Source organism: Tachyglossus aculeatus, chromosome 16, assembly GCF_015852505.1.
Source record: "Tachyglossus aculeatus isolate mTacAcu1 chromosome 16, mTacAcu1.pri, whole genome shotgun sequence".
In the NCBI taxonomy this organism is placed as follows: Eukaryota; Metazoa; Chordata; class Mammalia; order Monotremata; family Tachyglossidae; genus Tachyglossus; species Tachyglossus aculeatus.
The window spans coordinates 34,454,485-34,478,087 of NC_052081.1; the positions used below are offsets into that span (position 1 = coordinate 34,454,485).

The following is a 23,603-nucleotide window of genomic DNA, read 5'->3' on the forward strand; positions in this document are numbered from 1 at the left end:
CCCTAGTTCTTGTCCTTGATGAAGAAGGAGCCCAGATGATGCTGAGCCCTTGACTTACCCGGTACTGTTCAGGTACCTCTGGCCAAGGCTACAGTCCTTCGAAAGGGAAGACGGGTTGAACCAGAAGGCTGGAATACACTGATTGTCTCCGTGCCTCTCATAGCCGTAATCACTAGGGAAACAAGTGGTACACAGTGACTGCTTTCTCCTGGAACAGCCGCTCAGAACCTTCAGGCGGCTGGCCACTCAATGGTCCAGCTACCGCTTGGCCATCAGCACCATGAGATGCTCAATGTGGCACCTGATAGACTCCCCATATAGACTGGTTACAGGGGAGGCCCCAGCCAGGAGCCTGAAAAATGTCTCATCTCTAGGGTGTCTATTGTACTTGTGAGGTTTAGAGAGTTGGGGCACAAGGACTGAGAAATGAGATAAGACAAAAAGAGAAAAGATAGCACTCCTTGAGCACTTTCCAAACCTCGCTCCTTACCTGAAAACAAAATCCCCGGTAATTACATCATACCAACTCAATACCCACAACCTCCATTTCTCCTTGCCTATTTTATCATTCAACAGTTTGCCTTCGGATTCATTTGGACACAAGGTCACTAGGACTGGGAACCTTCCTCTCTACTGAATCACTTTCACAAGCTATCTCTGGGGTGTACCTAGATCTTGTTCAGTGTCATTAGCACCTCATCAGAGTGCGTGGCAATGGAATCCCAGGTACCCACTAAACCTCACAGAGGACCTTCCGTCCCGCTGGGGACAAGGCTGGCTGCCTCTGTCCCCTCAGTCTACATGCTCTCTTTCTGAGATGTGCCAAGTTCTCGGGAGGAAAGTAAATTTAAGCCAACTGCTTCAGTAATGTACACTGTGCTGTGGTGACTGAAAAGGGGAATGAAGAAAGAAACCCAGGAGGCCAGGTAGGCTTAGGTAAATGCTATGGCTGCCATGCCTTGAGACACAATAGGAACCTCCATGGCCAGCTGCAGGAGTAGAGTGGACAGGGGGATGGAGAAGAAAGGAAAAGTAAAGGAAAATGAAGAAAGGACCCACAGAAGTAGTAGCCCTAGGTGCCTACCACCATTCCCAACAACGACTACACCACCACGTGGCTGGGCAATTTGACACTAAAAGATGGCTTAATTTGCTCACTTCTCTAGGCTGTAAACTCAGTGGGCAGGGAAAGTGTCTGCTAATCCTGCTGCACTGTACTCTCCCAAGCACTTACTACAGAGTACTAAAGTCATCTGCACAAAGTGATCAAAAAACATGATTGATTGATTAACCAGGTGAAAAATGCTTAACCTGGGTCCTGGTCCGCTGAGTTCCCTTCCACTAAAACCCATCCTCTGCCTTTGATTCACAGCCCAACTTGACCCTGTATGATGGGGCCCTGATACGGTGGCTATGGCCATTCAGAGCTGGGAATATTTGCTCTTTGTTTTAACTGGGAAAACATCAGTGTCTCAGACTCAGAAAGGCCTGTGGATTGGATTTAGTGAGATTAATTTGCTGAATAACTGTTGACCCGGTTAATAGTAGTCTTTGGAGTATTAACAACAGTCTTTGGAGGGAGAGAAATTTCTTAATGCTCTTTGTCTCACTGTTCAATGTAGTCCTCCTCAGCAGCCCGGCATAGTATATGCATAGTAAAGCATACCTGCTAGTGGCTCTATAATTAAACATTTCAGGAGGCATTGTGCTTTCCCAGAGACAAAGAGAGCCACATTAATACCTAATAAAAGGAAAGGAAACATGGCCAGGAGCTCCCATGGCTCTAGATTTCTTCATTAACTTCTGCTAAATATATATTAAAAAATCAAATGATTCTCATCTTCCCTCATGCAAGGCCTGACCAACACAAGTTATCAAGACCAGTTGCTGCTCCGGCTCCATAGGAAAAACGATTTTTGACATGACTATTGGGAGCCTAGCCCTGGGAGTCAGAAGACCTGAGTTCTAATCCCAGCTCTGCTACTTGCCTGCCAGTGATTTTAGGCAAGTCACTTAACTTCTCTGTGTCAGTTTCTTCATCTGTAAAATGGGGATTAAATGCCCATTCCTCCACAATCCCCCATCCCCATTAGACTGGGAGCCCCATTCAGGACAGGAACTGTGTCCATATTTTCATTTTGAGCAAAGTTCTGCCAGTTGACCAGCCATTCACTAGCCTCTGTTTTTTTTTTTCCTTTTAACTTCCTTTACTTTTAAACACTGCAAATCAATAAATAACAGCACTCACAGAGGGACTATATGGCTGTCACAACTGAAGCCTGTTGACCCCAGAATGCACTCAGCAGTTCCTTGGCAAAAGAGGGTAGGGCTGGGGAGACTTGTCTATCCTCCTTGAGTAATTCTTCACCACAGGGAGCTGAGACCCCCTACAGTCACCCTGACCCACCCTGAGATCGGCGAAGGTATAAAACCTTACAGATGTCTCGGCTGGCCTAACAGGGGTCTATGCAGTTGGGGAGTCAAGAGGGTTTGAGGAGAGTTGAAAGAGGAAGGCTAGGTGAACTCGGCAGGTTATTTCATCTTTCTGCGCCTCGCTCACCTCATCTATACAATGGGGATAAAATAGCTATTCTCTCTTTGTCTGTGAGCTTTGTATGAGACAGGGACTGTGTCCAAGCTCATTACTTTGTATCATCTCCAGTGTTTAGCACATAGTAAGCCCTTGATAAATACCATCGTTACCATCACTACCAAGAGAAATAATTTCCAAATTATTGGCTCCTAGTTCTGCTAGATTATGAGCAGAGAACTAAATGGGAGTTTGGGACAGATGTGCTAATTGGCTTCAGTTTTGAGGATATCCTTGCCCTCTCTCCCTCTTTTCCTCTTTTCTTGTGCCTCTTACAAAATTTAAAGTTGAACAAATCTTAAACTCTAGCTAATGGATTAACCCTGGGAGAATGGGAGATGCTATGCAAATGCCCATTCCTTGTCCTGTGAACTGGAGGCAAGGATCAGAATTCAAAAGAGCTTATTAGTTTTCATGCGTCCAGGACAGAGAAGAAATTCTCCTTGGAGACCCAATCTGGCGATATAGAATATCAACTACCAGAGGGCAGGGACCTTCTCTTCTGAATGAAATTCAGGAGAACAAGGAGGAAAAGCAAATTAAATTTGCATTACATGCCAGTCGAGAGGGTTAACCAAAAAAACTGGACTAGTTGCCCAAGAAATATTAATTGGCAATATCAATTAATTGGCAATGAAATCACAATGAGTATGTTTCTCCCAGTTGGGAATCAGGGTAACATTTCTTCTGCTGGCTCAGGTCACCCCAGTATTCCCTACAAGCAAGGTTATGTGCTTACCTAGAGCCTTTTGCTGAAAGAAAGGAACTAATGGCTGGAATCTGAGCCCTCACTGCACCAGGGGAACCCAGGGACATTCCAACTCCAGCCCTGTTAGTCTGCCACCTTCAAGTACCTTCACACTCAAGGAGAAGCAGCAGCTGCCGCAGCTTCCCTGAGCCCCCTCCTCTACTTCTGCCTCCCTCCATGCTGGACCATCTTCTGCACCAAAAATGCCTTCATCCCCATCATCCTCTTCACCTATTCCATCTAGGTCAGGAAGAGCTGGATGAATTTAAGGGCAGAAAAAGAGTCACCCAAGGGACTGCCTAGCTTTGCCATCCCTTGGGGGATTTAATGCATCCTGAGGTAAGAGAGGGGAAGAATGAAGTGACTCACCATTCAAAATCCCAGGCTGCACAAACACAGGGCTCGGAGACAATGGTGCCTGAGTAATCTCGTCCTAGGGCACACTGGGCCCCGGGCTTGCGTTTCTTGAATATCTTCCTCTCTCCCATTACACAAGGCTCCCCCTTGGAGCACAAAATAACAGGGAATTAGAAACCATGAAGAAGGGGAAAAAACAAACCAGATTGTGATGTGGTACCCCTGAAGTGTTGCTTTACTCTTAGTCTCACTGGCTCAATTAGCAAACTGCACTCTAGATTCCTCAGCAAGAACATAGCTGGGTCCACTTGTGACTTGTGCCCACATCCTCAGAAGTAAGAAGTTCCCTAGCAGGCCGAATCCTCCTAGAGCGAAGGATCATGAACACTGATAAGTAAAGAGGACTGGATTATATGGCCCAAAATTCAGGGACTAGTAGTACTAGTTATAAGAGTAGTAAGGGGTATTTATTGAATTTTATTGAATTTATTGAAACATTATGGGGGATTATGACTGTGAGCCCCCCGTGGGACAACTTGATCACCTTGTAACCTCCCCAGCACTTAGAACAGTGCTATGCACATAGTAAGAGCTTAATAAATGCCATTATTATTACTATTATTAATTTCTGAGTTGGGTCCCAAGGAATTTTAGGCACTAAATGAGAAATCAACTTTGGCTAAGATGATTTCATGGGGCTGAAAAAAGTGAGTTTGGGAACCTAGAAAGGACATATGACTTATGGCAAACTGAACCAACCAGAGGCAAAAAACGGTTCTTTCATTCTTATCTCAGAGGCAGGACTGACCCTCGTCCAAAGAAAGGAGTCTGAAAGTCTGGACTGAGCCTCTAGCACCTCTTTCCCATTTGGCTAAGTAGGCTGCAGATCTATCAGGTGGTCCTTCGCGAGCTTTCAGTGGGCCCAAACCGTTTCTACGTGTTGGGGTTAAAAGGTAGCTAGTGGTACCTGATTTAGTAGGTGCCAGGTCTGATAGTCATCTTTGTTGCATCTCCGGCTAAAGATGGATCTGTAGTCCACTTTCACCAGCTGCCATTCAGAACGGAGGCTGAAGTGGCCGAAAACTCTAAGTATTGGAGGTGGGGGAGGGCAAGGGGGAGGGGAGGAGAGAGAGAGAGAAAGAGAGCCACAATTATCAAAACATTCAGGTTGACACAAATGAATTAAAAGAGTAGTGAGAGAGAATAGCCTTTGAATGCAAAGCTAGACAAGAGGAAGACAGACAGAATTCTGTGGTTTATCCACCTGTTCCAGCGACTGCACAGGTTGGGGACCCTACCTTTAAAGACACCGATGTCAAAATCTACATAACTTTGTGTTGCTACCCCTTACATTCAGTCAATGGGCTTGGAGAGGGGCCTGCACATCCACAGTCCCACACTGACATTCTCTGCCCTTTAAAAATGACTGACAGCCTGATAAAGAAAATTCATGCTTCTCAGTTACAAAAGAAACTCACAATCTGAGTAACTATGATAATCAATATTGACCTTTTCTAGGCCTAGAAGTGAGAGCACCTAGAAATATGTGAGTGATCGATCCTTTTTAGAAAAAATGGAAAGTGCCCGAACTTCGTTACTCTCTTCTCCAGTTATTTTCAATAGATCTATCAGGGTGATTAAAGGGGAAGCCAATCACACCAGATGACAACCAGTTGGTTGCCTAATTGAATGGCACCCATTTCAACAAAACCCAATCATATCACTGAATATACTCCTCCTTTCCTTGTTTACCGCTTAAAGTTACTTTGTCTGCTGTGTGACTTTGGGCAAGTCACTTCTCTGTGCCTCAGTTACCTCATCTGTAAAACAGGGATTGAGACTGTGAGCCCCACGTGGGACAACCTGCCTACCTTGAATCTATCCTAGTGCTTAGAACAGTGCTTGGCACATAGTAAGCGCTTAGCAAATGCCATAGTTATTATTATCATTATTATTATTATTATTATTATTACTTTGGTGACTTAAAAGACCAGATGATTCCATGGTACACTTTGCCTGTTAGCAGCCAGAGAAGAGTGAAAGAGCTGGGATATCATCTGTAAAATACGAAATGACCTAAAAGAGCTGGTGTACTGCGCCGATCTCAAAGACTGAATTGAAGCAAGTGGCCTGCAGAGATCCACAGCTGTGGTCAAAAAGACCCCAGGGAAAGAGTTGGGCCATCCTAGCTTAAAGACAGTTTCAAGGTCAGGCAACACACACATATCTCATCTGTTTCTGTCTGCAGAGCTCTCACAAACATGATTTCCAGAAGATCCCTGGAAGAGAGGAATGAGGGAGTTCACTTCTTTGAGGCTATCCCTGGTTCAATGAATTTCACTTGACAACAGTGAAATTTGGCTACATGAAACAGTAAATCACAAGGTAACTTAACACCTCTCCAGTACAATAAAGACCATAGGTGGACTCAGTCGATGGTATTTCCTGGACATTTGATAAAAATGACAAGATACTCGACTGCTAATGGGGAAAGGCAAAAAGGTGAGTTGACAAGCTGGTCACTGACAGAAGATTGGGAGCTTTTGGGAGGAGTCGGATTTCTCCCTGTCCTGATGCACTAGAAGATGATGCTTGTTTTGAAGATCCATTTCCAGACTCCATGGCCCCTTAAATTCTAGACCCAATCAACAAAAAACACAGCCTGGGGCTTCCATATCCTTTAAACTGCAGCACTCAGAAATGTGGTTCACTGACAATTTGTCTGTCTTTCCCAGCCCAAGCCTGAATGCTTTTCTGCAAGAGTTTTTTCCAGGGCCCCTTCTAGGGAGTGTGAAAAGCTTTGAATTAGTAAGGATGCCTGGAGCATCATTCTGCTGGGCTCGGTATCAACCCAGCCATTCACACCAGTGGGTTTGGAACTCCAGAACAGTTGATTCATCTCTGGAAAGGACTCCTCCCTCGACCCCCACCGCCCAGGTCTCCAAAAGGATAATAATTATGATAACTGTGCTTTTTGTTAAGCACTTACTGTAGTGTACTAAGCCCTTGGGTAGATACACCATAATCAGGTCCCATATGGGGCTCACAGTCTAAGTAACTGCTCTCTGCAGACCAGAGTGAAGCCATGGCCTACTGCCAGATTAGGATGTGAGTTCTAATCCTGGCGGTGCCACTTATCTGCTGTGTGACCTTGGGCTTCTCTGTGCCTCAGTTACCTCATCTGTAAAATGGGGATTAAGATAGTGAGCCCCACATGGGATAACCAGATTACCTTCTACCTACCCCAGTGCTTAGAACAGTGCTTGGCACATAGCACTTAACAAATACCATTATTATTATTAGAACATACAACTAGCATGCAAATCTCTCATCTGGGACTGTTATTTGTTCCAATTCACTAGTGGTGGGGAGCTTTCTGGTTTCTGGCTTTTGTTTATTGAAATTGGGTTCTTTGTTGTTCTGTTGAAGGCGCCCGGAAGCTGACGGCATTGAAAAAAAAGTTTCTCAATTTGTTGAGAACAGTCTGCAGCAAGAATAAAGTAGCTGAACAAATAAAAAGAAAGGGATAAAAATAAAGGGAAGCGACAGGCCCAAGGAATAGACCCAGGTGCTTTGATTTCCTGTTGTATGTGATGAGAAGTGCTGACTGGCCAAGGTTTAGAGTTCAGCTGGGAAGTAAAGAAGGCCTAATTGATAGATGGCAACCAGTTGTAACATAAAAACATCCCTTCAAAGCCCTGCTGAGAGCTCACCTCCTCCAAGAGGCCTTCCTAGACTGAGCCCCCTTTTCCCTCTCCTCCTCCCCACCCCCCCGCCCTACCTCCTTCCCCTCCCCACAGCACCTTTATATATGTTTTTACAGATTTATTACTCTATTTATTTTACTTGTACATATTTACTATTCTATTTATTTTGTTAATGATGTGCATTTAGCTTTAATTCTATTTGTTCTATGACTTGACACCTGTCTGCATGTTTTGTTTTGTTGTCTGTCTCCCCCTTCTAGACTGTGAGCCCGTTGTTGGGTAGGGATCGTCTCTATATGTTGCCAATTTGTACTTTCCAAGCGCTTAGTACAGTGCTCTGCACACAGTAATCGCTCAATAAATATGATTGAATGAATGAAATAACAGGTTCTGATCACTGGAAATATTCATAAAACTATGGGAGCCTGCTTCCAATAAACAAAGTTCCACTTCTTTTGGATAAAAATAGTTCTTCAGCCAGTTGAAGACAATCTGCAGGGGTGGAAAGGTACCAAGGGATCCAAAGGTCAAGGACAGAGTTGTTAACAACACTGAATAATACCATTAAGTTCCCACCAGGGTATGGGACTGGACTAGGCACTCTATGAAGAAAGTTGGCTGGGCATGATCCTTGCCTGCCCTTATGTTGCTTAGACTCCGTGATCGTTCCTCTACAGCAAAATTAGCCAATCATCAAAATATCCCAAAAGATGGAACAAAGACAAGACATGAAATGAATTTTCTCACCACCCTAAGCCTTTGCTTATCAAACAGTGAGCACTCCTACTGAGGGCTAAGTACAATAGTAAGCATCTGAGAGAGCTCAGCACAAGTATATCTTTCCTTCTCCTGCAATATCTCTTAGGGAAAGACATTTTGCTGGGGAATCTGCTTTTAAGGAATGTTTTACTATTTCTTTCACTGTGTCTAGTTGGAACCAACCAGAGCCCAAGGACAACATCTAGCAATGATCAAGTCTCAAAACCCCCAAACTACAAACAACAATATAGTTTCTTCCTATCAAATGCTCCCTAATTTCTCCCTCCCCACCATGCCACACTTGCCACATCACCCAGGGAATTCCAGCTCCCCAGGGCGGATATCCGATCACACCCTAATGGGTTTGGTTTTCAATAGCTTTGTCTCTACATATCCATCATTCTAAAAAATCATTTGAAAGGATTGACTACTGCACATTTGTTTATGGCTTCTCCAAAAGCAGGAGACTGGACCTTTAGCCCACCAAGGATGTTCCTTTACTATGCCACTATTTCAGACCATTTCAGCAGGCAAGTGGCTGAGTCAGGATTAAAACCCAGGTCCTCTGACTCCCAGAGCTGTGCTTTATCCACTAGGCCATGCTGCTTCCCATTTATGACTTGACTGAATTTTATTTACCCAAGTGCTAAGTACAGTACTTGACACTGTAAGTGCTTAACAAATACCCCAACTACAATTAGTCATCACCAACTAATTTGGGGCCTCAGCAGGCAGAATTAGATCTCTAGAACAATGCCCTCCCTATAAGAACCACTCAAAACACCCAAAAAACCTCACAGAGTAATGATAATTAGGAAAAAGCAAGGTTCCATAAAAAGGAAAAATTAGCATTCCAACTGCATACCATGGTAGCTACTCTTTAATTAAATGATTTCAAAGGAGATCTTGGTATATAATTGCTATAATTTAGATGGAAACAATACTACACTAAATGTAATTAGAGGGGTATGAACTGTAAGGATGTTTTCCTCTTCACAAAAATAGAGCTTAGGGTCACCTGACTCAAAGCATGGAAACTTATTTCTAAGCCTCACCAAACATCGATTCAATCTTATCATCTATTCCTTTGGTGACTAGAAATTTTCCTGCTTACAATGGTAGGAAGACAAGGTTTTGCATCATCAGGTTGGGGGCAGGGAGGAAGGAAAGTGTAGAATTCAAATCCCTAGAAAGTTTTCCCAAGTTTGGTCCAGGGAAACCAGGTAGAAAAGTCATCTTTAAGAAAAGGAAAGTTTGAATAAGAATCGGGTCCTTTCTGCCCATCTATCCTCCTGTCTTTGCTGCCTAGAGTCCATCACCCTAATAATCATCACCAATCGTATTTATTGAGCGCTTACTATGTGCAGAGCACTGTACTAAGCGCTTGGGAAGTACAAATTGGCAACATATAGAGACAGTCCCTACCCAACAGTGGGCTCACAGTCTAAAAGGGGGAGACAGAGAACAAAACCAAACATATTAACAAAATAAAGTAAATAGAATAGATATGTACAAATAAAATAAATAGAGTAATAAATATGTACAAACATATATACATATATACAGGTGCTGTGGGGAAGGGAAGGAGGTAAGATGGGGGGCATGGAGAGGGGGACGAGGGGGAGAGGAAGGGGCTCAGTCTGGGAAGGCCTCCTGGAGGAGGTGAGCTCTCAGTAGGGCCTTGAAGGGAGGATGAGAGCTAGCTTGGCGGATGGGCAGAGGGAGGGCATTCCAGGCCCGGGGGATGACGTGGGCCGGGGGTCGATGGCGGGACAGGCGAGAGCGAGGTACGGTGAGGAGATTAGATAATAATAATAATAATAATAACAATAGCATTTCTCAAGCACTCAGTAAGTGTAAGTGCTGGGACAGCTGTAAGATTGTAGTTCAGACATACTTCCTATCCTGTAAGGGGCTCATAGCCTTTGTTGTATTGTAGTCTCCCAAGTGCTTAATACAGTGTTTTGCACACAGTAATCGCTCAATAAATATGATAGAATGAATGAATGAGAAGGGAGGACAGGTATTTAATCCTCATTTTACAGATGAAGAAGCTGAGGCACACAGCAGTTAAGTGACTTTCCCAAGACCACCTGGCAGGCCTATGGTGAAGTCAGGATTAGAACCAGGTCTTCTGTCTCCCAGGACTGTGCTCTTTCCCAATAGACCACACTGCTTTGCTGCTGCTTTCCCTCCACCAAATGAAAATGGATCCACTCCTCAGAGAAGCCTTCAGATCCCCTGGAATACTCAGCAGACACACTGGTGAGCAGCTGTGACAATGGCCTTAGAAGTGAAATGGGCATTCTGAATAGGTCCAGTTAGCCTCCTCTCCAACCACAGCTATTGCTCTCATAACGGTGTCCTCACCCTGCACTTTTAGAAAAGCTCACGCATCTTTAGCTTCAGAGAAGCAGTGTCGCTCAGTGGAAAGAGCCCGGGCTTGGGCATCAGAGGTCATGGGTTCAAATCCCAGCTCTGCCACTTGTCAGCTGTGTGACTTTGGGCAAGTCACTTAACTTCTCTGTACCTCAGTTACCTCATCTATAAAATGGGGATTGACTGTGAGCCCCCTGTGGGACAACCTGATGACCTTGTAACCTTCCCAGTGCTTAGAACAGTGCTTTGCACAAAGCAAGCGGTTAATAAATGTCATTATTATTATTTAGGAACACTTTCAGAATTGCATAAAGCCAGTTAGCATGTTAGGGGGTCACATGCCTCAACCGGGGCTCAGAGTGGTTCTGAGGCTGATGGAACAGAATGGGGCTCGGACCCAGATTCCTCCAGGACTCTGTACTGAAGATGCAGAAACTCAATATCCAAAGAGAAAAAAACAAAGGTGAAGGAAAGTGGGAGAGTGTTTGGTGTTTCCTTGGTATCCCCCCAAGAGCTTAGTAGAATGTTTTCCACTCAGTAGGTACTCAATAAAATACCATGACAACTACCAATCAGTCCATGGAATTTATTGAGTGATTAATATGTGCAGAGAGCTGCACTATGCACTTGGGGAAGTAGTAGTAGTAGTAATAATAATAGTATTTACTAAGTGCTTTCTGTATGCAGCGTATAATACGATATATTTAGTAGACCTGATCCCCGCCTGCAAGGAACTTACAATCTTACTACAAGAACTTTGTCTGGGCCCATGACTGAAGCAGGCTAGAAAAATCTGCTCATGCCCCTCTCCAATGGACTAGCCAATACAGAGTTGGAGGGACCATTATGCGCCTAGCAGTGCTGTGGGTTCTTGGGATGCATAATAAAGAATTCTCACAGTCTCTGCCCTCAAGGAGATATCCTACAAATGGAGACAAGACAAAGCTGATTTATAATTATGGTATTTACGTGTTCACAAGTTAAGGGGGAGGAATAGATCACCAGCTGTGTTGCAGGTCAGTGAGTGAGTGAAGATTAATCATAGAAAATTTCTGAGGGGGAGTGTGAGCTGCAATTTGAGAGAAGAGGACCCAAACCTATAGGACAATATAGCTTGAGCAACTTCTGCATTTAAGCTGTCAAAACTCATCTCCAGTTGGGTCTTGTCCTGTCAGAGGCAGGCAGAAGTTTGTCCTACAGCCAAAGAATGGTTATCAAGAACCCACTTCTCCTTCGACATCTATCCTGATGCAAAAGCAGCAGCTTGCCTGGACAGAGACCCTTTCTCTCTGTCCTGTGGGCCTGTACACGGCTTATAATTACAGACTGGGTGAAACCAAGCCAGCATCTCACTACTCAATCACAGAAGACAATTTATCTGTCTCAGTGGGGCATACATTAACAAGTGTGAACAATGCCCAAATGTGCTTAGCCAGCTATAGATTTCAAGTTACTTGGGTTAATGATAATAATAATAATAATAATAGTATTTGTTAAGCGCTTACTATGTGCAAAGCACTGTTCTAAGCACTGGGGAGGTTACAAGGTGATCAGGTTGTCCCACGGGGGGCTCTCAGTTTTTAATCCAACTTGTACTTCCCAAGTGCTTAGTACAGTGCTCTGCACACAGTAAGCGCTCAATAAATACGATTGATTGATTGATTGATTTTACAGATGAGGTAACTGAGGCCCAGATAAATTAAGTGACTTGTCCAAAGTCACACAGCTGACAGTTGGCAGAGCTAAGATTTGAACTCATGACCTCTGACTCCAAAGCCTGTGCTCTTTCCACTGAGCCATGCTGCTTCTCATGACCTGAATATAATGTCAGTGTGTTATGACTGCACTTTGTAAGCAGCCCCAATATTTTGGATCAAAAGGGACTCTGGAGAGGCTCCTAGTCGAGAATCATAAGGAAGAAGCATGGCTTAATGGAAAGAGAATGGGCCTGGGAGTAAGAGGTCCTGGGTTCTAATCCCGGCTCCACCACTTGTCGGCAGGGTGAGCTTGGGAAAGTCACTTCTCTGTGCCTCAGTTACCTCAACGGCAAAAGGGGGATTAAAGCTGTGAGTCCCATGTGGGACATGGACCATGCCCAACTTGATTAGCTTGTATGTACCGCAGCACTTAGTACAGTGCCTGGCATGTAGTAAACCCTTAATAAATATCATAAAGGAAAAGAATCACTCTTTTTACATGTATCCTTCACACTGAGTTATGGTATGAGCCCAGTCCCATGGAACTCTCCTCCAAGCACCCTATTACGGAAAGGATTCTGGGCTTGGCAAATCAAATCATTAGAGAAGCAGCATGGCTCAGTGGAAAGAGTATGGGCTTTGGAGTCAGAGGTCATGGGTTCAAATTCCGCTCCACCAATTGTCAGCTGTGTGACTTTGGGCAAGTCACTCAACTTCTCTGGGCCTCAGTTACCTCATCTTTAAAATGGGCATTAAAACTGTAAGCCCCCCGTGGGGCAACCTGATCATCACCTTGTAACCACCCTAGCGCTTAGAACAGTACTTTGCACATAGTAAGTGCTTAACAAATGCCATTATTATTATTATTTCAAGGGACTCCAAGAGCCATTACTGTCGGCCAATTTTCTGGAGGAAGGCTGGTACTTGGCTACTCTTAATTACTGGCCAGATAGACCTTCAAGCCACAGGTGTCATAATAATAATAATAATAATAATAATGGCATTTATTAAGCGCTTACTATGTGCAAAGCACTGTTCTAAGCACTGGGGAGGATACAAGGTGATCAGGTTGTCCCAGGGGGGGCTCACAGTCTTAATCCCCATTTTCCAGATGAGGGAACTGAGGCCCAGAGAAGTTAAGGGACTTGCCCAAAGTCACACAGCTGACAATTGGCGGAGCCGGGATTTGAACCCATGACCTCTGACTCCAAAGCCTGGGCTCTTTCCACTGAGCCATGCTGCTTCTCTGCACTGTACTCCTACCCAGCCCAACCAGAGGTAGGCCTAAAGAAGTGAATTTTAGGAGGGGGTAAGCTTTGTCCCTTAAGATTGAATATTATCATATTCAGGGACATTTCTCAGTGGTCCCATCCCATAACCCCTAAACCTTCCAGTCCTATAAGCCCTACCACCCTCTGCTCTCAAAGGAGGCTGCTGAGAAACAGAAGGGCCCACGGGTGTACTTAGGAGCTAAAGTCTCCTGTTGGCTATAGTCTCCGGAGTCTCTGGCTGGCTATGCTCAGACTGGGGATTTGCTGAGGACTAAGACAGCAGGTACCATAAATACAGCACTGCGGGCCACCATGACTAGTGCCAGAAAGGGCTTGTTCCATTTGGCCTCAAATTAATGATTTGGAGTATCTTCTGTTTCAGCAAATTTGTCAGCTAAGTTGCTCTGGCAGACTCTCCACTACTGGTGAGGATCAGTTTGACGCCTGGCTCACAGGGTGAGTCTACAGCTCTGGAAGTTATGACAATGGCCCTGATTTTGTAAATGGGGAAGAATTAGGACACAGGGCCATGAGGCCATTTTTCCAGTTGCTTTAGTATCTAAGCGCAGGAGAGAGAGTCTCCACGCTGGGCCACCAAATGGCAATGTCTTCCTATTGACACATCAGATTTATTTCTCATTCCTCAAAGTAAACAGTTAAACCTGCTGCTCATTCCGGTGAGTCACAGAATATCTCCTTTGCCACCTCCGTCCTGGACTCAGAATTAGCCATTGCTAGGAAACCACAAATCCCAACCCGATCTTTTTACCAAGGCTATGCTTCTCTTGCTGGCTGGATGACATTAATTTGAGAGCAAATTATTAGAAACCTGAAAAACAATTCTGAAATGCCTGCAGATTTATGATTAAGTCATTTCGGAAAAGGTCACCAGCGACCCCGCTATAATTAAATCTTTCATTAATTTTTAAAATACACAATAACTTACAAATGCAGTATAAATTGACCAAATGACCTTGTAAGAAATTATTTAGAGGTCCATTTCATCATGTGTGGTTTTCAAGTAGTTCTCCTCATTTTTACTTGGGCATATGGGTGAGAGTTTTCTCTTTGATCAGGACCCCTTAGCCTGTTAATTTACTAAAATCGATTCTCCTGCTCAGGAGACTGGAGGACCCAGAGTTGCTCACAGGATAGTTGAGCTTTGGATTTCTAGGTCACAGGTCAAAATTCAGCAGTCAAGGGCTGACAACCACCCAACAGCCATCCAGAGCTGTTCAGGTCGGATGCAGAAATAGGTCACAGCTTTGTCAGTTTCCAGGTAGAAAGAGATCCATAACATGGAGAGCTTGGTTAAAATGGACAGTAAGGAAATGTTATCCCTTAGTGGGTACTAAAAACAGTGAAGAGGCTCAAAGGGGGCTCAGACTGTTTGACCTGACACACACAGTAAGTTGACTGTTTCATTTCAGTTTGCTCTGGCTGAATGACAGAATCTGATTTCCACTCTAGGCACTTACCGCTCCTCTCTGCTCCAACACTTTTTGCTGATGACTCTTTTCTAGTTTGGTTTCAAGTTGCCTGGGAAAGGCACCCGAACTGTAGCTTTCTTTATAGCCAAATGCAAAGTCATGAGGAAAAGCACCCTGTCAAGGCTTAGCTGGGTGACTTGATGGATTAAGCATGGGCTGACCAGAAATCAACCCAAACCTTTCTTCTGAGGCTGGAATTTGAGGGTGTGAACAAAATCTGAGAGAATTAGGTCCCAGTTCTGAAGATAATCAAATGTCAGGTATAACCTGGAGATCATTTTCTATTAGGGAGTAGATGGTATTGCCATAAAAGGTGGTCACTGACTATGGGGGAATTGGATCAAAAGCTGAAACAGAAAGCAGAGTCTAACAGAAAAAGACAGGTACCAATGAAGAAGACTAGTGAAAAAGGAGAACGTGGGTACTTACATGAATGGTGAGATGGCTAAAGGGAGGTGCTTACGGGAGAGATTAGGAAGAGGAGATAAAAAGAGCAAGCTACTCGGAGGAATGGAAAGGAGAGAAGAGAAAATAGAAGGAAGTCACAATACAAAATGATAGGAAGAGTTTAAATTTGTGAAAATGTTAAGGCAAGAGCTCACTTCTGCCAACACCTATTCATTTCCCAAAAAGTAAATTCATGTCTAAATGGTTTTGAAGATGGTTATTCAATTCTTTTAGCCTGCCGACACATAAGAGCTGACTCAGGGCTATAGACCTAGAGTGGGGAAAGGGAACAGGAAGACAGAAACCAGAGATGACAGCAAGAGGGAAGGGGTAGGATAGGAAAGGAGTAGATAAGATGCTTATGGATTGATTTAATAAAGGAAGGGTAAAAGAGAAACAAAGAAGACGTTGCTTCTCTTTCTTTTAAGTGCCCTTAAGCTCCCCTCCCGAGCTAGCTGCACATTCATTATGACATTTCTCAACACTATATCCCAGAATTCATGTTTGTTATGAATTGGAAAACGTGCACGGGGGAGGGAGAGAAATAGCCTCACTAGCACTAAGAGCTGGTGAGCTGTGACTATGTTTTTAAAACTCCAGGTTTATATTATTTCAACAAAGAGCCATTTCAGTACAGGAGCTCTGATAATGCTATGGATAGAGCAAAGGAGTGTAGAAATGCAAGTCTGCCCTCCTACTTTATAGGTGGATCAGTGCTGGGAATGAATATAGTGCGGGGGAGTCTCATCTCACAGTGTTGTCAATCTAAGCCCTTTCTGCATTAATGCAGCCACTGTTGAAAAATGGCCCTTCAACTGCCCTACAGCATGAGGGCAATGAGCTGGTGGGAAAGCTAAAGTGAGGACAAATTATATAGAATAGCATCTCTGAGTTAGCAAATGATGCCAAGTGTAATTCGTCAGAACATGTAACTACAGGGTAGTTACCCGTGGATTGGATAATTACTGGAATGGTTACCTGGGCAAAGTGAAATCAATTTCTTCCAAAAACCAAGAGGGATACAAAAACAGACTGAGTGGGACTTTGGCATTTGTTTCTATCAGCTCTCCATGACGTAGGCATTAACATCTAAACAATGTATTGAAACCAAAGGTTGGAATTATTTTTCTTGCTAACTTTTATTGCAAAATTTTCTGATTTATAAGTATGTGCCTGCAGCTTCTAACTTTCCTTTTCCCCTTTAAAAAATTGTAGACTCCAATAAAGGAAACGCTACTTCCCCTATCCATAACGAACAGCTGACTCAGTCCGGTTTTTAGAATATCAAAGTTAGAGTTCACAATCACCTAAATTAGTACTCTAATACCTGCTTACTTGAGTCCTTCCCAGAGGTATCCCCCTGACTCCAAGCACTCAAGTCATTCCTGGCTGCCCCCCAAGAACTTCTTTAATTATCTAAATTTTGTTCATTCTGCTCTTTAGTCCTGATATTAGTCCAGGGGAAAGGGTGCAGTTCTTAAGAAGCAGCATGGCCTAGTGGAAAGAGCATATGCCTGGGGGTCAGAAGACCTGGTTTTTAATCCCAGATCTACCAACTGCTTGCTATGTGATCTTGAACAAGTTACTTCACTTCTCTGTGCCTTGGGTAACTCATCTGTAAAATGGGACTTGAATCCTCTACCCTCCAACTATAAGCCCTATGTGGGACAGGGACTGTATCCAATCTGATAAACTTGACACATAGTTGACTCTTAAACACCATTAAAAAAAATGAAACTAGGAGATATAAGTTCTTTTCCCAGGTCTGCAAATAGGGGAATGCCTGCAGGGGTTATGCCATAAGTGGTAAAGATTTCTGACCAAAGTACCATCTGTGGCATTCTGCAAGATATAATAATGAGCGGGTGGTAATAGTTAAGCTAATCACTGCACTAAGTGCTAAGGTAGATATAAGACAAACATAGTCCCTGTCCCACCTGGGGTCCACAAACTAAGTGGGAGAAAGAACTGGTATTTAATTCCCACTTCGGAGGAACTGAATAGTCATCATCGAGTTTACTGATATGGAGAAATCATAATAGTTTAAAGGACGGCAGCAAAAAACGACAAGAACTTTGCATGCCTTGGAGCTGAGGCCTGTCTCTCCCCTCCACCCCCCCCCCCCCCCCCCCCCCCAACTATATTTCTCACAAAGACTGGCAGAGGCAGCTTCCAAAGACACTGATTTCTTCAGAACATTGGCCTTGTGAACAGAGCCTTCCACACTCTTCCAGATTGACTCAAATATCTTTTGAAGAGATGACATCGGGGAATCCATCAACGTTGAACAGAAATCACCTCTTAGAGTTCTACTCTTCGGCAGCTCTGTGAGATATCTTGCCCTTCTGTGAAACTGCCAATCAATATTCTAAAAATGCTATGGTGTAACTTGCAAAATACTGTTATTCAATACAATACAGCCAAAAAGAAACCTAGCAGGAAAGAAATCCATAGAGACTCTGGAAAATGCTTTGTAATTATGGTGGCTAAGCCCATAAAAGGAGCAACATTGTTCATTCCCTGGAGGGAAGTAATGAACACAACCCTTGTAGATATTTTGTTGCATTAAAAAATGATCTAGGAATGCATTTGCTTACTTATTGTATCTTCTTGGGGAAGCAACAGATTGTCAAAATCAATCCCAGTCAATGATGATTACAATGCTTGAAATCAAATGACTACTCACATTGTAGAAAAAAAAATCTCATTTAGGCAGGGATGAAGGTAGGCCCAGGGAATGTGATAAGTCACAGGGAGAGGTGAGGGTTAGAATTTGGTCTGGACTAATTTTAAGAATTACAATTTAGGCCTGCGGTCAGGTATCAATGGTTGGTAAGCAGTGTGGCCTAATGGAAAGAGAATGGGCCTTGGAGTCAGAGGACCTGGGCTCCAATTCCAGTTCTGCAATTGCTTGCTGTGTGACCTGGGGCAAGTCACTTGACTTCTCTGTGCCTCAGTCTCCTCAACTATAAAATGGGGATTCAGTACCTGTTCTCCTCCAACTTAGACTGTGTGCCCCATAAGGGACAGGGACTGTATCCAACCTAAGTAATTTGTACCTAACAGTATTTGACACATAGTCAGTGCTTAACATACACTTTAAAAAATTGGTTATCTAATAGTAAGGAGGTTCCTTTCTTGAAGAGCCCTGAGCTAATGATAGCTCAGGTGGCAGTACCCATGCCTTGTCTGATACCTCACTTACATTGCTCACATAACTGGTAATAGATGAGAAATTCAGGGATCCCAGGTGGGCAGCTTGTGCGTTCCACTTCATTAAAAGGCTCTGGGGGGACATTTTAGCTGAGTTTTCACAAATGTCTTCAGGAATCCACTTCTGACCCGTCGGGGAACTCTGATCTCAACAGGCTGGGAACCGTCATTGAACGACTTTGAGACAGTCATCCAAGAACTTCTCTTTGCTGATGACTATGTTCTGGTGGCCTACAGCCAAGATGATTAGCTGATTATAAACTCCTTCATGGCCTGCACTAGAGCTTTAGCCTGACAATTCAACAAAATTGATCATTCTCATCATCATGAGAAGCAGCGTGGCTCAGTGGAAAGAGCATGGACTTTGGAGTCAGAGGTCATGGGTTCAAATCCCAGCTCCGCTGTCAGCTGTGACTTTGGGCAAGTCACTTAACTTCTCTGTGCCTCAGTGACCTCATCTGTAAAATGGGGATGAAGACTGTGAGCCCCCCTTGGGACAACCTGATCACCTTGTAACCTCCCCAGCGCTTAGAACAGTGCTTTGCAGGTAGTAAGCGCTTAACAAGTACCATCATCATTATTATTATTATTCAGTACCAGAGAAATCCTACACACTGTTGCCACCAATGTACCAACATCAAATGGCAAGATTATGAACAATTAGGTCCAAAAATACAGACAGTTCATGACACTGAGGCAACTCTCATGGTATCTCCATTTTGTTATACAGGGCCTGTGAGTAGTATGGATGGCGGTAGGATATGCAAGCAGCTTCTCTATCCTGAATTGAAATAGAGCAGTTGCAAGCATAGAGGACAAAAATGAACATTTTAAAGACACAGTCAAGAATATTCTCAAACAGTACAGTTGGACAGAAAGTTGCTGGTAACACTGGCAGTAAAGAAGAGCATCCTGGCATGTGGCAATCAGGAGATATTTTCTCTCCTTGAGCAGGAACTTTGGAGCATTGTAAAAGCAAGAGGTCGACTCTAGACAGAGAGACGCTGCAAATAGCAAAGATATCCATGGGGCAAAGGACCAACTTAATCAGTCCATCAATGGTATTTCTTTGAGCACTTACTTTGAGCAGAGCACTGTACTAAGTACTTGGGAGTGTCTGTGCAGTTGACAGACACAATCTCTGCACTTGAGGAGCTTACAGTCTAGTGGGAAAAGAGCTTAAAGTCTAGGAGAAAAGGTTTTAAATGGCAGATATTTCCCTACATTTTCTAAATGTATCTCAAAGATAGGCTCCATGACCACAGACAATGCATCTTTATGTCTTTGTCTTTTTTTTTTTTGGTAGTTATTGAGCATTTACTGTGTGCAGAGCACTGTACTAAGTGGTTGGAAAAGCACAATACAATACATAGGTCCAGTCCCTGCCCTCAAGGAACTTACAGTCTAGAGGACCAACCTACGATGGGCCTCATTTCTTTAGCATTTCAGGCTGGAGGAATTAGAGAAATGGGAAAATGGCCATGCTGTCCCGTTGATTAACTCAAGAGACTCTGCTGCTTCACTGGATCACAGAATCATGACAAGAACATCTGAAACTGCAATTATCTTACCATCCCATTGTTATTCTAATTGCTTTCCCTACTGCACACCCAGAATACTAGCACAAGGACCAAAGGTTTAAGCAAATAAACCTTTGGTCCAGTCTAGGGAACACTAAAAGCAAATGATCGATACAATTGACTATTTTTAATTTTCTGTTTAGCAGATTTAGTAATTATCAGGCTTCAACAATTCTGAATAGAAATTCTCGCAGGAAGGTGAGGCCTCTGGATGCCAGTCCCCTCTGACAGACTTTACCTTCACACACTGTGGAATGGAGTGTCAGTTGTGCAGCCCCCACAACTTTACAGCCCCAACCACTCAAACAGATCTGGTCTCATCATCCAATTCCCCTTAACATAAATAATACTTCAACCAAAGAGTCAAAGATAAGAGTTAAGAGGTGCACAAGATCTTTGATGAATGCATTCCATTTCACACAGCTGGGATATGACAAACAAAAATAAATGCCAACTCATCCTTCCAGAAATCTATTTTAACTTCAAAGGGATCCTCTCATCTCCCTCTTGATTTGCTCAGCCCTACTTGTCAAAAAGAAGAAATGACTAAAAATTGATATTGGAGAAATATTGCACCTTTTCCATGATGCCCTAAAGAATCAGAATCAACATGGAGATGGGTATATAGCCTTTATGGAAAAGCCCAAGGAAAACCTAAAATAATTACAAATGAAGGTCTATTTAGTTTTGCCTGGCAAATAAAAGGAAGGGAAGGGATAAAATGAATTCTTCCAGCAATATTCTGATATGCATGGGCCAGATGCAAGAAGTTAAAGTAGCTGAGATAAAAACTTGGGTAATTAAGAATAAACAATCCACTTTGCATGAAATCCTCAGGAAATCCCAGGACCTAGAGAGCATAGGAATCACAGAGGGAACACACATTTTACCAATCTTAAAACTTCTGGGCATCTGAGACGAATGGGGTAGTGAAGAAAATGCTCATGATCCATTAACCTTCAATCCAGTTAGCCCTGAAACCAGGGGACTACTTTTTACATCTATATCCTCAAAAATTCGTACATACTGAGAAAATCCACATTAGAAGTAGACAATGGTTTGAAAGTTCCATTGCCATATAGTTCTTCTGAAATGGGATAGCACAGGTTAAACAGTTACAATTCTGTTGATTGTTTAGGGTGGGCCTTCTAGAAGTTTGTCCATATGGCCACCAACTCCCCTCACCTCCACCGGTCTCACAGATACATGCTCAACCACTTCCTAACAGTGACATTGAGTATTAACATCCTATTTCACTGGAGACATGCAACACTGTAGAGACTATCCTAGCCTCCAGCCCATTATGGAATCCCAGAATTTCTTACCCATTAGCACCTCTCCACAACGAGGCCCTGAACAATAAGCATGTTTCAGGTTCAAATAAATTCCAATCCTTAAAATACTGAGAATTTCTTGGCGAAATTTGGACTTTCTCCAGCCTGACCTCAAAACTCCTTTTGTCCAACTCCAGGATAAGAGCTCTCTTAGAGGGTTTGGAAATCCCATTTGGGGAAAAATCCACACTGGTTACAATGTGCTTTTGTCTATCCAGCAAAGGGCACACAATTCAGAGAAGCAGCGGAGCCTAGTGGATAAAGCATTTATCTGGGAGTCAGAAGAACCTGAGTTCTAATCTTCCACCTGTCTGCTGTGCGACTTTGGGCAAGTCACTCAAGTTCTCTGGGTCTCAGTTACCTCATCCTTAAAATGGGGATTAAGACTGTGAGCCTCAAGTGGGACCTTGTCTGTGAGAAACCTGATTGTTTTGTACCTACCACAGTACTAAGTACAGTGCCAGGAACAGACTACGTGCTTAACAAATGCCATTAAAAAAAAAAAATTGAAACTACCACTACCTCTTATTTCTCAGTGGTACTCACGTCATTATCTGGTTTTCCACCCCTGGTTCCACCAAGGACCCATCCACAAACAGCGGAGATGTTGTGAAGCCGTATTTATTCCAGGAATTTCCTTCATCAAAACTGACCCTGGGATCAAAACAAAAACATGAACAGGTCTGAAAAGGAATATGTCTGAGTAGAATCATTATGTAGCTATTTTCTAGATGATAGAAATCTTCCTCTGCGTCCTGTGCTTTGGCCATTTGGATTATCAGCGGGCATTAATCTTACCACCTCCCTGTAGTGCTATGAGACTTGATCCAAAATGCATTTCCTGGATCAGCCTGGAGCTGTGTTGGAGTGCAGAAAATGTTTCAACATAATGGAATTCTAACACCAACCCAAAGAGGGTGAATCCATAGATAGAGCATAGCATTCCAAACACCCAGACTGGAACTATGGCCCCAGTTTAGAGCAGAATCAATCTGGTTCATTTTATTCCAACACAGATCTTCTAGATTGTGATCCTCATAGATTTTGAGTTCCTTGAGGAACAGGAAACATGTCGAATATGGATACTCTTTCCCAGAACTTGATACAGTGCCCGGCACAAAGTAAGCACTTAATAAATACAATTTCTACTACGTGTAGAAGTTGTAAAACTTTGACATGGAAGGTGATAACTGGACGAGGCTGACTAGGAAATCAGCTAGGATGTACCACCCTCTTAGTTTTTCTTGAGCATCAGAACAGCTGATCAATTAATTGTATTTACTGAACGTTTACTGTGTGCAGAGCACTATACCAAATGTTTGGGAGCGTATACTATAACAATCAATCAGTCATATTCACTGAGCATTTATTGTGTGCAGAGGACTTTACTAAGCACTTTGGGGAAGTAGGATATAACAGAGTTGGTAATAATAATAATAATGATAATAATAATGGCATTTGTTAAGCACGTACTAAGTGCAAAGCACTGTTCTAAGTGCTGGGGAGGATACAAGGTGATCAGGTTGTCCCACATGGGGCTCACAGTCTTAATCTCCATTTTACAGATGAGGTAACTGAGGCACAGAGAAGTAAAGTGACTTGCCCAAAGTCACTCAGCTGATAATTGGTGGAGCCAGGATTTGAACCCACGACCTCTGACTCCCAAGCCTGGGCTCTTTCTACTGCTTCTCTGTAACAAGTTCCCTGCCATCAAGGAGCTTACAGTCTAGAGGAGGCTGATTAAATCCCACCTACCTGTGAGTAGTGGGCAGAAGAAGAAACCTTTACCACTTTAATGGACTTGCACTCATGTCTCTCCCATTTTATCTCACTTTTTCCTTCCCTTCCTTTTCACCTTCCCTTCATTTTCATCCCAAATCCTCCACCTCCTACTATGTTCCGCAGCTTCTAGTCATTGTCCCTGGGCCTCCACATTTCTGATTAACTGCTGACACCTTTTTCTCTTTCCTACTTTCATTTGATTGACCTCCTTTAAACTTTAAGCTTCACGTTGATATTCCCTCTGACACC

The 23,603-nt window shown here is 43.4% G+C and overlaps 1 protein-coding gene across 1 annotated transcript in view; it reads right to left on the reverse strand.

Annotated features, from left to right (window-relative positions):
- SORCS3 (sortilin related VPS10 domain containing receptor 3) overlaps window positions 1-23,603 on the reverse strand; it is a 404,518-nt gene that overhangs the window by 35,946 nt on the left and 344,969 nt on the right. Inside the window, exons 14-17 of the mRNA XM_038758619.1 lie at window positions 22,119-22,226; window positions 4,663-4,780; window positions 3,708-3,841; window positions 59-172 (exon numbers count right to left, since the gene is read on the reverse strand). Of these exons, the coding sequence (XP_038614547.1) occupies window positions 59-172; window positions 3,708-3,841; window positions 4,663-4,780; window positions 22,119-22,226 (474 nt within the window). The remainder of the gene's footprint in view (window positions 1-58; window positions 173-3,707; window positions 3,842-4,662; window positions 4,781-22,118; window positions 22,227-23,603) is intronic.